Below are 13,048 nucleotides of genomic sequence, written 5' to 3' on the forward strand. Positions count from 1 at the left end.
AGCGGCGGCGACGGCGGCGGCGGCGAGTGACAGTGACACGCGCTGGATAATTCAGGAACGGGGTCGACCAAGTGGCGGAGGCAACTGGCGCTGCTGCGCGACTTTTGGCACAAAGCTGGGCCTCTAGTTGCAGTTGCTACTCGGCCTGCCAATGCATGCATACAAGGGATGAACAAGGCGGCCGTGGTGACGCCAGCGCAGCTGCACAGCCGCTCCACTATGCACCGGACGCAACGTCGCGCCCGCCGACCCACACCTCGACCTGGCCCTCCTCCTCAGCGCCGGCAATCTTGCCGACGAGCACGGTGCCGATGCCGCGCGCGGCGAGCATATTCCACAGCTCGCGCTCGGCCGCGTCGCGCTGCTTGTACGCGAGGAGGAGGAGCGGGGCGGGGCCGTCGGCCGGCTTGAGGAGGCGCTCGAGCGTGTCGACGAGCGCGGGGAACGACGCCGTGTTGTACGTCACGTCGGCGGCGCTTTCGTCAGCGGTGCAAATCAGGCCATGACTTACATGACGACTGTTGGAGGCGCAGCCTGTACCCAGGGTGGGAGCGGCGCGTCCCAGTCGAGCACGTCGGCGCGGACCTGCGGCCGTGCCGGCTCGGCGTTGAGGGCAATGTTCTCGCGCATGATCTCGAGGGCGGATTCTAGGCGTCAGGCGTGCCCAGGCCAACGACTCACCGAGGTCGGTCGCGACGATGCCCGCGGCCGAGGCCAGCATCTGCGCGAGCGCGATGGACACGAGGCCGGTCCCGCTGCCGAGCTCGACGACGCTCAAATCCGCCGCGTTCAGCCGTGCCAGCACCCTTCTTGCGTCGGCGTGCAGGCCCGCCCCGTCGTCAAGGTGGCGCCACAGCCACGACGCGAGGGCCAGCCCCGAGTCCCACACTTTCTGGCCGTCAGCGACGCACGACTCCCAACCCACCTTGTCGAGGTCGAACGACGTCTGCTCGACGAGCGTGAGCTGCTGGCCCGAGGGCAGCGCCCACGCGCGCGATATTCTCCCCTGCTTAGGCGTGTCGTCCTTGCCCTTGCCCTTCTTGTCCTTGGCCTTGTCCTTGCCCTTGTCCGCGGCCTTGACCTTGTCCCTGCCCTTGCCGCCGACACCGCGCACCGGGCCAGACGAGGCCGCCACCTCGGCCGCGCGCAGCTCGATGCCCTCGCTCCACACGCCGAGCACGGGCACGCCGCCGCTAGCAGACAGCGCGAGCATGTCGCCCCCGACGGCGCGTGTATCCACCTTGCCAAGCCCGCCGTCGCCAACCTCTACCAAGCCGAGGCGCCAGCGCTCGCCCGGCCTCGCGCCGCGGGGCAGCGGCACCGTGAGGGGGCGGTACGTGCTCTCCGGGGGCTGGAAGCGGGTGAGGTGGGCGGGGGCCGTCGGCGCCGACGGCGGCTGCGTCCGCTGCCAGGTGTACGCGATGTCTGTGGGCGCGTCGCGCAGCCTGGCGTCAGCTGGCGGCGCGCGCGCCGACTCACTCGGTGCGCAGGTCGTTGGCCACCTGCGGCGTGATGACCACGCCGTCGGACGGGAGCGCGAGGTGCACCGGTGGGGGGCGGAGGAACGAGAGGTACCAGTACATGGGGGGTGGGGCAACAACAAGGCGAGGATGATGGCCGACGACTGAAATTTCGCTGTGCGTCATTGCCTCCACTTGTCAACACCACATCGCGCGACATGGACAGCCTGCTGGCGGGGTACGCGTCGTCGTCGAGCGCCGACGACGAGGCCGGGCCGTCGAAGCGGTGGGTCGGCCTCCGGGGCTACGCTGACAGCAGGCGCAAGGTGGCCGCCGAGGCGCGTAAGATGTCCCCCGAGCAGGCGCGGAGGCCCAAGCCCAAGCCCAAGCCGGCGCGCGCCGCGCTCCCCTCCCTCCCCTCCTCCTTCAGCCCGGCGCACGACGACCCCTCGGCCCACCAGGGGAGGCGGCGCGCGCGCCCCTACACCGAGGGCGACTACTACGCGCACATCTACGCTGAGTGTGCGGCCCCCCTCTCCCCCTGACTGACCGCAGTGCCCGTCCCGCCCGCGCTCGGCCGCGCCCTCGGCGCCGTGCTCGACGAGCTGCGGGCCGAGTTGCCAGACTACACGCTGCACGCGATCCTCGGCCCCGAGCCGGCGCTGCACGTCTCCCTCTCCCACCCGCTCCCGCTGCGCCGCGGCCTAGCGGCGGCACTGGCGCCCGAGCTCGCTGCGGCCGTGCGTGGTGTAGGAGTGGGCGAAGTGACGCTCAGCCTTGCTGCGCTGGCGGGGTACGCTAACACTGCGGGCCGCGCGTTCGCCGCGCTGCGTGTTGGCGCTGGCGCCGCGGCGCTGCGAAGGCTGCTCGACGGCGCCGTCGCGCCCGTGCTGGAGCGCCACCACATGCCGGCGTACCACGCCGATGCAGAGTTCCACGCGTCGTTTGCGTGGTGCCTGCAGGCTGGGGAGGGCACGCCCTCGGGCGGCACGGCGTCGCCCGCCGCTGCTGACGACGTCGGCGACGGCGGCGACGCTGACACCGACGGTGACGCTGCCGCCCCCGCCGTGCCGTTCACCCCCGCACTCCTCGCCCGCCTCGGCGCTGCCCACACCCCCGCCCTCCTCAAGGCCCAGCCGCCCGCCGGCTGGACCATTACCGCCCTCTGCGTAAAGGTCGCGCGCGACGTCACCCGCATCCCCCTATAGACTGTACACCATTGCATGTGACCCAAACCCCCACCTAGTACAGACCCGCTGCACGGCTCTTCGAGTCGCGCACCACGGGCAGCGCGACCGGCACGAACCGCTGCAGCAGCATGACCTCCCACTCCTTGAGCTCGCCCTCTCTGCGGCGCTGCAGGATGGCCTTCTTGCCGAGCCGCTTGTTGACCTCGTCGGGGCTCACGCCCGACATGGCCAGCTCCTCGCGCTCCTGGCTCTCGGCCTCAATCGTAGCCGTGCGCTCCTGAAGCGCGCGCTCAAACACCTCCCACGGGATACACGGTGTTGTCGGGCCGTCGGGGTGGGCCAGCGGCGCGTGCTTGGGCTTGGAGGGGCCCGCGTTCATCGCCGCCTCCTCGTCATCCACCTCGACCTTGGCCGCTGCCGCGTTCATCGCCGCCTCCTCGTCGTCGACCTCGACCTTTACCTGCGCCGCGGCCTGGTGCGCCGCGAGCAGCTCGTCGTCACCGTGCAGCACAAACTCGCCCTGGCGCGTGCGCGTGAGCTTGACGACGTGCGCGCCGCACCCGAGGGCGAGGCCAATGTCGTGCACGATCGAGCGGACGTACGTCCCGCGCGAGACGGTCATGCGGACAGTGAAGGTGGCCGGGCGCAGGCCGGTCGTCGCCGAGATTTCCGGCACGACCGTGTCAAAGTCGAGCTTGCTCTCGGCCGCAGAGTCGCCAGCGGCGTCGGCCACCATCTGGTCGAGCTTGCGGAACGTCTCCTTCTCCTTGGGCGACAGGTGCTTCTCGGGCCAGGCGTACGTGTGTCCGCCGTCGCCGGCGACCACCTCGGCGGGCTTGAAGTCGACGAGGTCGATCGACACGTCGCACTCGCGCACCGGGATGGCGCGGGGGAGGGGCTTGCCCTCGCGCGCGTACTCGTACAGCGGCTTGCCGTCCATCTTGAGGGCCGAGAAGCTGGCGCGGGCGTGAGCTGGAGTCTACAATACAACTGCTCAACTCACATGGGCGGTGTCTGCATGATCTTGCCGCGGAACTTGTCAAGCACGCTCTCGACGTGCTCGCGGGTGATGCCGTCGCTGACGCCGGTGGAGAGGATCTCGCCCTCGGCGTCCATAGTGGTGGTGGTCGCGCCGAGGATGCCGATCGACTCGTACTCCTGGGCGTCAGCGTCGCCCCACGGCTCAACCCACCTTGGTGCAGTCCAAGAAGCGCTGGAGGTGCTTGGTGCCGCGGTTGACGCCGATCACGAGCACGCCGTCGGCGAGGGGGTCGAGCGTGCCGCCCTGCCCAATCTTGAGGCCCTCGTGCGTCGTGTTGCGCTTGCGCTTGGTGTACTTTGAGTTTGCGACGTTGCGCGTGTGAAGCTCTGCCTTCTCCGTGTCCTGGAAGAGACGCGACTCGAGCAGGAGCGGGTTGATGGCCTCGATGACCTGCATCCTGGGGGTGTGAGTGGGGGAAGGGGGGGCGCCTGCCTGCCCACGACTTACGACGGCGGGCCGCGCGGCTTGGCGATGGGGAACAGGCCGTTGAGCGGCAGCGGCGGGGTCGGGGGTGCTTTGGGCATGGTGTGGTGGGTGTTTGGGGGAGTGAAGAGGAGCAACAAGAGTTGGGTGTGTTGTGCGTCGAGGGGGCCGAGGGGGGCAACTTTTCGTCCAACCTCCACCAGGTGTTAGTGGCATCACTTGTGCGCGAGCCTCCAGCCCGCTGTCGGCCTCGTTGCCCGTATCTCCCACACCAATGCATGTCTCTACTCTGATAAAGCGTTGAAGCCCGCACCCCTCCCCTAGTTGTCACCCTCGAGCGGCAGACCGGCCTGGAGCATCTTGACGGCAATCTCGAACAGGTAGTCGAGGCACTCTGCCTGCGTCTTGGCCGACTCCCAGGTAGGGCCTGGGCGTGAGCATGCACCACGACGCGCCACTTACCCCAGACGTAGACGCCGTGGCGGCGGACGAGGATGGCCGCGGCGTCGGGGTAGTCGGCCATGGCCTGGGCCATGCTCTCGGTCAGGTCCTCCTCGCGCGCCGTGTTCTCGATGATGGGCACCTCGAGCGTGTTGAAGAAGGCGAGCGTCTTGCCGACGCCGCCGAGGCGGACACCCTTGATCATCTCCTGGTGCGAGATGCGGAAGGACTTGGCGTTCTTGCCGAGCAGGAGGGTGAGCATGACGGCGTGCTGCGAGTGGGTGTGGATGCAGGACTGGGCGTCGCGCGCGGTGAAGGCGTTCCAGAAGAGGGGGGTGCACTGGGACTCGGAGAGGCCCTGGGGGTGTCAGCCGAGTCGCGAGCGCAGCGAGCGGCGAGGGGTGTGGGTTGCGGCCGAGCGCAGCGAGGCTGACGAGGAGCAGGGTGTAGGGTGAGGAGGTTGCGAGCGCAGCGAGCAACGAGAGGTAGGGGTTGCGGCCAGACGAGGAGCAACCGAGGAGGGTACTGGTCCGCCTGACCAGAAGTCACAGATGCAGCTGTAGACGGAGTGCTCAGGCAGCTCCGGACCCCCTCTCTCCAGGTCGTCGCTCGACTGGGCGCAGTCGAGGGGCTCTTCCACACGGCGCCGCGATCCAACCTCCCTTAGCCACCACCAGCACCGACGCCTCGCTCCTCAGCCGCAACCAGCACCAGACCCTCGCCCGCTCGGCCCTTGCACCCGCCTCGCTTCGCTCGGCGGCGGCGGCGAACCCACCTTCTTACTCGGCACGCGCACAAAGTCGCGCGTGCTCCCCGGCTTGGGCACGCTGCTCTGCGCAAACGGCAGCACAAACATGTGCTCGGGGAGGATGCGCTCCTTCTGCACACCCGACGGCGCGAGGTAGACCAGCGGGCCGCGGCGCATGCTGATGCCTCCGCCGGTTCCCGTCACCCATCCGAGCTCTGAGCGTCAGCTCGCCCCTTACACAACGGCGCACTGTAGAACTCGCGGCAGAGCTGCGGGATGAGGTTTGCGGGCTGCGGTCGTCAGCGCCGAGGGAAAGACAGGCAGGGCGCGCACGTGCTCCGGGTCGTCGGACTTGACGAGGCGCTCGGCGTCCGCTGAGAGCGGGACCACCGCGCCGTACTCTTCCAGGTTGAGGGCCGACATTGTGTTTGACGAGGAGGAAGTGTTGTCAAGTCGTTGATGCCTCCACTTTGACTTTTGCGATTGCGAATTCAGGCACACGCCATGGTGGCACTTGTGCGCGCCTCGACGCGCTCATGGCCTCTGCGTAAACGTGCGTCCGCGTCCGCATCCACGTCCACGCCCGCGCCGCGACGACAATCACACCATGGCAATGCCTACATGTACACGCCGCGCTACTCTGTACAAAGTCCACTCATGCAATCAAGCCACCCCCCTCTATCACCTCCTGGGCGTACCCACGCCGCTCCTAGCTCCCATGCCGCCCCTTGCTCGTCGGCCGCGGGCTCTCCTCCATCATCTTGTCCATCGTCGTCTTGCGCTTCGGACCCGGCCGCGACCCGTCCATCGGGTCGTCACTCGAGCCGCTGCCAGCGCGGTGCGACGACGACCGCGCACGGAACGGGTCCCGGCCACCAGGCGCTGGGTTCGGCGCGACATCGCCAGCAGCGAGCTCGAGCTTGCTCGTCCCCGCGCTCGTCGCCATCGACGTCGGGAAGTGGTCCGGATAGAACAGGTCGCCAGCGCGAATAAACCCAAGCGGCCCTTCGTACCCAGTCTGGTCCACCGGCGTGTACGTGTCGCGCCAGCGTCCGATGAAGAAGCCGCCAGTGTGGATGTAGCCCCTCCAGACCCACTTGCCCATGGGGTACGGCGACTGCACGTCAGCAATGCCACAATGTCTCCAACTCACGCTTGCGCCAAGCGAGATTGTAACAAGGCCGTCCCACGCGCGGACACGGCCGCGAAGGCGCGAGATGCCCCAACTCGAACGAGTCTAGAACACGCGTCAGCAACGGCACTCCCCCTCACTCCAAGCCAACTCACGTAACCCGAAATGAGAATCTCCTTGGTCCACCCCGAAGCCTCTGGGGCCGCAATCTCGTCACCAGTCAACACCCGGTGCCCGTAGCCCGCCGCAACCTTCTCCACCTCTTCGTCGCAGTCCTCCTCGCTGAACCCAGCGAACAGAAGCGGGCCGGCGCCGCCGACGTCCTCGTTGCGCACCCGAATGACCGTCTCCTTGATCTCCATCTCAATGGCGTGGGTCGCAAACGTTCCCGTATACAGCGACGTCACACCCTCGTCGAGCATCTGGCGGTATGCCTGGAAGTCGAAGAAGAGCAGGTTGCCGCGCCAGTAGCCCTCGAGCTTGCCGAGGAACGTAAGCGGTGGGAGACCGGCCGAGGTGTGGGCATCCTGGCACGTCGTGTTACGCTGCCATTCGTTGTCGTGGTAAATCGACGGCATGAGATGCGTCTTGCTAAAGAGGCCAGGGTCATACGTGTTGCCGTTGGAATGGCCATTGGCGCTACCTGGGCGGGGGCTGCTCTTTCGGCTGTCGGCTGGGGCGACAAACCAGGTTGAACCCGGCTTGATCCCGATGCGTTCAGGGTGCCGCTCGACAAGACGAAGGAACAGCAGGTACGAGCCGAGGATGAAGAATGGCGGTGCTCGCGTGTGCTGGTGGCCGAAGCGCTGATATGGCGCGCTGTACGTCGACATGGAGCCGTGCTCATCGCAGTCCTTTGCGCACAGCGGCAGCCTCCGGTGCCGCCACGGCGCATACTCCATTTCGTACTTTGGACAGCCAAAGACATATGGCCGAAGCATGTAGATCTTCTCGTCGACCTCGGTCGCCGAACGCTCTGCAAAGAGATCTGTTCCTGACAGGAGAGCTGTCCAAATGCCGAGGGCCTTTGTAGGCGAGTCGAGGGGGAAGCCAGGGTGCAACGAGTCCTTGAGCATGTCATCGCGGTAGTAGACCATGATCCAATCTTGGAAGCGACATTCCTCTGTCAGGAAAACGAGATTCTTTTGGTCTGAGCACGACGTCAGCCCACCGCTCCCGCTGATTCCAATCACACAACAAGGTGGGCTCATTATCGGCAGGGCTCTGTTGTTGGTGGCGCCGGTGGCGTTTGGGCCTTTGAGCGCAACCACTTGCGCCACTGACGCCTCGTACACAAGCGGCGACGCATAACCGGCGCCGCCCGCCACGAGCTACCGACCCACGGGTGCCCACTCTGAGCGACAGACGCCAGCATGTGTAAGCCTGGGTGTCTAACCAGCAGGAGCGAACAACAGAACTCGCGCCGCCCACCATGGTACCAAAAACTCACCATTCTCAGTCCATAGGAACCAGAGCGCAAAGAAGTCGCGCTCAAGATGCCGGATGCTACTGATGCCGGGGACATTGACCGTCTGGTTCTCGATGCAGACTAGCATGCGCTTGCGAAGGGCCCATCGGTCTCGGTACTCGTAGGCCCATGATCTTGGGTCGCCAAAGAGCTCGGTCTTGCGTGATGTACCGGGCACATCAGTCTTGACATCAAACATCCATTGTGTTCGTCGGAGAAGTGCGCCAAGATCGAATGTCGCGCGGAAGAGCCAATTGTACAATTGCGGGTTGGCGTCAAAGTTTAAGGCGGCGTTGATCGACCGGGACGTGTGGAGGAGAGGCTGGAGTCTGGCCGGGCGTCCGGCCCTGCCCTTGCTGTCGACAACCACATGATATGCAATGAGCGTGAGGACGGATGCGGGCAGGGCGTCGAGTGCGGGGTGGTAGTATCGCGATCCAAAGGCGTGTTCTTGGCCAGCGCGGGGTGGTGGGCTCGATGGCGCCGCGGGGCGCCTGACACCGGGCACGTCTGGCGCGTCTGGCAGGCGTTCGTCACTGTAGTCTGTTGATCTGGCAGTGTCTGTGCGCCTGGGTCTGGCTTCTGGTGGCGAGAGGATGTAGTGGAGCGAGTGCTTTCGCGTTGGCGGGTCGGGTGGGGGAGGTGTAAAGGCCGCCATGCTGATCCGGGGGAAGAAGGCGTATCGTGCGTGTGGACGCGTGTGCTGTTATCGGGCCGTGCTTGGGCTGCCGTCTATGGGCTTCTTATGCGGATGAGGTGTGTCGTCGGTGGACAATGTGACGATGCACGAGATTGATGCTGGATGTGGATGTGCCAAGAGTCAACAGTGTGTTGTCGGAAGTGGAGCCAGGAGGAGCAAGCAAAGCAGGGAGGGAAGGCGAGGCGGCGGGCAGGATGGACCAGATCTCGTTCTTTGTCAACCAATGTCGTACAAGCGAGCGTGCCGGTTACAACGCGGGCGGCGACCTTTTGGGTTTGAGTCGTGCCGCCGTCGACGTCGTCGTTGTCGTCTTTATCGTGGCTGACGGGGAGACGGACAGTCACGATGCCCGATGAATAGTGTAGGGTGAGTCGCGACGGTCGGCTGTTGCACAATCCAAAAGATCGGGACGGAGGTCGGTCGGCGCAAGGGAATGCGTGTGGGATGGGACGTGCTTTGGCCGCGCAGACGTGTCGAGGCGGGCGGGCCAGCGGGGCGGGGCGTCGAGGGGCTTTTGAATGCCGCAGCGGAGCGGGGGGATGGGGCAAGGTGACGGATGGGGGGTGATGTTGGATGCAGTGAGTGCGTCGGTTGCGTCGTGTATGAGTTGGGTGTGGGGGTGGGTGGGTGTGGAGGATGATGATGATGATCCTGGTGCCGAGGAATAAAGTATGAGCAGTGATGATGATGCAAGATGAGAGAGTATGACAAGCAAGCAAGGCCTCGGCGTGACGTCGGGGGGGGGTTGTGCTGGGAGTGGCCCGAGGAGGACGAGAGGACGACGAGACTTGACTGATACCGACGCTCGCTCAACAAGACAAGCGACGCAGGATAAGCCACCCACCCGGCCGGCCAAGCGAAGTGTCGCTGGAATACCAGGAGCGGGATCCAGCTGCAGCAGGCGACGACGACGGCCCACGACGACGACTGACAAACGACGACGCTAAGGCTAAACAAAGTATTACGCGTGCCGCGCCGCGCCGCCGCGCGCTCCGGCAGGCAGCAAGAGCAATCGGGGCGGGCGGGCGGGCGAGGCGAGGCCAAGAGCAGAGGAGAGCAGCGGCGAGGCCCAGGGGCAGCCGCCAGCCGCCGATCTGCCAACCCAGCCAGCGACCCAGAGCCAGTCTCGGCAGGCGACAAGCCGGATCTCTTGTGCGTCTAGCGGTGACGGCCGCCGCGGCAACTGGCCGCCGCATTCATTCATCGCGACATGCACGGGCAGGGCAGTGGGTGCACCGCATGCGAGGGGGGGGACGAGGGGGGGGGGCGAGCGAGGGCGAGAGCGAGGCGAGGGCGATCTCGGAGCTATTGCGAGGGTGGGGGAGGGGGAGGCAGAAAGGCCCAGGGAAGTGAGTGGCCCAGGTGTAGCCAGCCCAGGTGCAGGTGGGGTCGGTGGCGGCGGCGCCCGACCGCCCGACCCCCGTTCCCAGATCTCGCTCAATTTGGCCGAGATCTGTTTGGGCCGGGCTGGCGGCGCAGCGGGGCGGGGGGAGGGGCGGGGGGCGGACGGGCAACGCGAGCGACAGCAGCCAGCGACACAACGTAGGTGGCGGCACGGCTGGCACGACCAGATCCAGCCAGCCCAGCCAACCCACCCAGCCCAGCCCATCCACCGCCCGCCGCTCATTGTTGGCCGTCTCACACATGTATTGTGCTCATGCATGCTGCAAAGGATTCACCGTGCCGTCGTGGGTATGCAGTGCAGTGCGTGCTGGGCCGGCCGCGGGATGTCGCTCTCTCGCGCGCGCACGCGGCATGCAAAGTGCCCGCTTCCCGCCCCTAGATCTCTTGCTCGTTTGCGTCGGGTCTCGCGACGGTCGACGACGACGACGGCTGCCGACCATGACAATGGACAGCATGCTGCGCTTGTGATCACTCGGCGGGCCGGCCGGGCGGGCCACGGGCCGAGCTGCCGCCGAACTAGACGCACGCACTAGACGGCACCGAGCACGACCGACCTGCCGACCTGCCGCGGCAAGACCAACGCGCCAACGCACAATGCCACTCGAAAGGGTATCTACAACCTTGACATGGCAAATTGTATACAAACTACCAAGCAAGCAGCATGAGCTAGCCCGTCCCGTCGCTTCATCAGCCCACCAACAGCACGCACGCTCCAATTCAACGCGCGTCGACCTAGTACGCCGTCAGCCAATGTCGCTCCAAATACCATGGGCGCCACAGTACAAGCTAAAATGCTCGGCTCTGCTCGGCACGCGCGGCATGAGTGAGGCGTGGTGCTCCTAACGGCTACCGCGACGGCGGCTATGGCCCAAAGCAAAGCCCCCCCCCTTGGCATCGCCCACCCCACTCAAACTGGATCTTGCCAGGCCCAGTTTAGGCAGAAGTGTTCTAGCCCACATTCGACCCTTTGACTGGATCACTCCAGTTCTCACCAAGCCCTACTCACCAAAGACACTGGCTGCAATGCTGCTCGCATCCGCAACCACTCGTCCGCGTGGACACCCCACGGCCGATCTATTTACGCCGCTGCAGCCGTGCGGTTGAAGATGTTGCTCACGTCGCTAAACCACTGACCCCAGCCGCCAGCAGCAGCGTTGCTCCTGTGACGAAAGACGCAATCAGCTCTGCACATTGCTCCAACGGAACTCGGATGCACAACAGGTCCCAGAGCCTCGCCCACGCCCAACCGATCTCGAGATCAGATCTTCAATGTCGATCCGAAGGCACGCCGGCGAAACCAAGTGACCAGTCCGACGGACGCAGACGGGCACATGGTCGGAGGGCGGCAGGCGGGGCCCGCCGCCGCGCCACAAAGATGGCACAACAAAAGCACAGACTCCAACAGAACCACTTGCACTCCACTCACTTCTCGCGAGCAATCCTCTGATCCAGGGCATCGGAAAACTCCTGGACGAGCGGGTCGTAGTCCTTGGCGCGAAGGATCGACGGGCTGCCAGCGTCGGGAATGAGAATAGCGCCGTCGTCGCCCAGCTCATTGGACCCGGCAGCAATGTACACGAGCGCGTTCGAGACGGTCGGGACCTCGACGAGGGGCACGCCCGCCAGGAAGAAGCGGACAGCGGCGGGGAGAATGCCCGTGGCGGCGAAGAAGGGGCACATGGCGTGGACGCTGAAACGTGTCAGCTCCTGCGACGCAGCGCTCGAGCGTCCTTGATCGTCGTCTTTGACCGGCGAGTACTCACGTGAAGCCGCTCAGCTTGCCCGAAGCGAGGTCGTCGGCAAGGCCCTTCCAGATACCGAGCGTCGCGTGCTTACTGGCAGCGTAGCACGAGCCGGACGGAATGCCGTTGACGCCACCCATGCTGGCGGTGAAGACGAGGCGGCGCGGGGCCTTGGCTGGCGACTTTGCCCAGAACTCTTGGGCGAGCGCCGAAGTAATGACCATGCCGCGGAAGTTGATCTTGTACGTGATGTCGCGCCACGGCTGGGGTGCGTCTCCTGCAAAAGTCAGGCGCGTTCTAGTCCTCCCACCCACCTCCATCGTCTTCCTCAAAGTTGTCATCGCCGTTGACACCAGCGTTGGCGTACACAATGTCTGGGGCGCGGCCGAACGCCTTGACACAGGCCTCGAACGCGGAGCGCTGGGCGTCCGTGCTCGTGACGTCGGCGGGCGCAGAGGCGGCCGAACTATTGGGTGTCAGTGGTGGTCGGATACCAAGCTTAGGCGGGTTTCAAGTTGCCACCACCAAAGCTTACTCGGGCATTGACTTACCCTCCCTTGCCCTTGATCTCGGCCACCAGGGCGGCCAGCGCGACTTCGTTAAGGTCGACGAGGAAGAGGGATGCGCTGGTTGTAATCAGCACATGCATTCAATAGTGCGACCCGTGCAACCCAGTGCTAATGGGTCGAGAAGCCAGGGTTGCAGCATTCACTCACCCAGCCTTGGCAAGCTGCCCAGCAAGGAGACGACCAAAGCCAGAGGCACCACCTGATGCGCGTCAGCTATGCAGCCTGTGCGCTCGTCACGCTCTCGGACGCACCAGTGATGAGGACGAGGGATCCCTTGACTGCCGCCTCGTTCTTGAGGAGCGAGTTGATTGGGATGTCGACGAGGTTGAATTGCGTCATTGTTAGGGGAAGGTGGGCCTGAGCGATTACGATGGGTGGGTGCGAGCGGGCGTTCTTGCGTGCTGCGGTGTTGAGAGAGACGGCAGAAGAGGGAGTAGAGAGTAAAGAAGAAGAAGAAGAGAGTGTTGTCGAGATGTCGATGCTCGCTATGCAGACGCCGTCGTGTCTTGGTGTTCTAAATGTTATCCGGCTATGGCAAGAGCTAACTAACCCGGCCAGAAACAAAGTTGCCTTCAGTAGTCGGAGACGTGTCGATTAAGTTAATCCGCGTCAGTCTTAGTCGGGCGCGCGCGGCGGAGCAGGCGGACTGTCTTCAATCTCCGCCCACCGACTTTCAATGACGAAATCGAGCCAGATGTGCACCACCTTCCTCTCGACTGCAAACCTACT

At 65.3% G+C, this 13,048-nt stretch overlaps 6 protein-coding genes across 6 annotated transcripts; 1 reads left to right on the forward strand and 5 right to left on the reverse strand.

The window, feature by feature from the left end:
* Positions 1-217: 217 nt before the first annotated feature.
* Positions 218-1,583, reverse strand: FUN30_1 (DNA-dependent ATPase fun30; the record flags this gene model as incomplete). The annotated part of the gene is made up of 5 exons (XM_069352863.1): positions 218-476; positions 512-647; positions 682-892; positions 926-1,445; positions 1,480-1,583. The coding sequence occupies 5 exons, from the start codon at positions 1,581-1,583 to the stop codon at positions 218-220; spliced, it is 1,230 nt and encodes a 409-aa protein (XP_069210281.1).
* A 95-nt stretch (positions 1,584-1,678) lies between these two features.
* Q8F55_004346 (uncharacterized protein) lies at positions 1,679-2,668 on the forward strand (the record flags this gene model as incomplete). Its single annotated transcript, XM_069352864.1, has 3 exons — positions 1,679-1,746; positions 1,780-1,982; positions 2,016-2,668. The coding sequence occupies 3 exons, from the start codon at positions 1,679-1,681 to the stop codon at positions 2,666-2,668; spliced, it is 924 nt and encodes a 307-aa protein (XP_069210282.1).
* A 34-nt stretch (positions 2,669-2,702) lies between these two features.
* PUS4 (pseudouridine synthase pus4) lies at positions 2,703-4,216 on the reverse strand (the record flags this gene model as incomplete). Its single annotated transcript, XM_069352865.1, has 4 exons — positions 2,703-3,606; positions 3,654-3,808; positions 3,843-4,089; positions 4,140-4,216. 4 exons carry the CDS (start codon positions 4,214-4,216, stop codon positions 2,703-2,705), a joined length of 1,383 nt encoding a protein of 460 aa, XP_069210283.1.
* Positions 4,217-4,435: 219 nt separating this feature from the next.
* Positions 4,436-5,727, reverse strand: MDE1 (Methylthioribulose-1-phosphate dehydratase; the record flags this gene model as incomplete). Its single annotated transcript, XM_069352866.1, has 5 exons — positions 4,436-4,542; positions 4,578-4,914; positions 5,332-5,519; positions 5,555-5,594; positions 5,638-5,727. 5 exons carry the CDS (start codon positions 5,725-5,727, stop codon positions 4,436-4,438), a joined length of 762 nt encoding a protein of 253 aa, XP_069210284.1.
* A 286-nt stretch (positions 5,728-6,013) lies between these two features.
* Positions 6,014-8,562, reverse strand: Q8F55_004349 (uncharacterized protein; the record flags this gene model as incomplete). Its single annotated transcript, XM_069352867.1, has 4 exons — positions 6,014-6,421; positions 6,458-6,541; positions 6,592-7,586; positions 7,887-8,562. 4 exons carry the CDS (start codon positions 8,560-8,562, stop codon positions 6,014-6,016), a joined length of 2,163 nt encoding a protein of 720 aa, XP_069210285.1.
* A 2,524-nt stretch (positions 8,563-11,086) lies between these two features.
* On the reverse strand, positions 11,087-12,658 carry Q8F55_004350 (uncharacterized protein; the record flags this gene model as incomplete). The annotated part of the gene is made up of 7 exons (XM_069352868.1): positions 11,087-11,168; positions 11,435-11,698; positions 11,772-12,027; positions 12,065-12,216; positions 12,302-12,376; positions 12,467-12,518; positions 12,571-12,658. 7 exons carry the CDS (start codon positions 12,656-12,658, stop codon positions 11,087-11,089), a joined length of 969 nt encoding a protein of 322 aa, XP_069210286.1.
* Positions 12,659-13,048: the final 390 nt, after the last annotated feature.

Source organism: Vanrija albida, assembly GCF_041260175.1.
Source record: "Vanrija albida strain AlHP1 chromosome Unknown contig_3, whole genome shotgun sequence".
NCBI lineage: Eukaryota > Fungi > Basidiomycota > Tremellomycetes > Trichosporonales > Trichosporonaceae > Vanrija > Vanrija albida.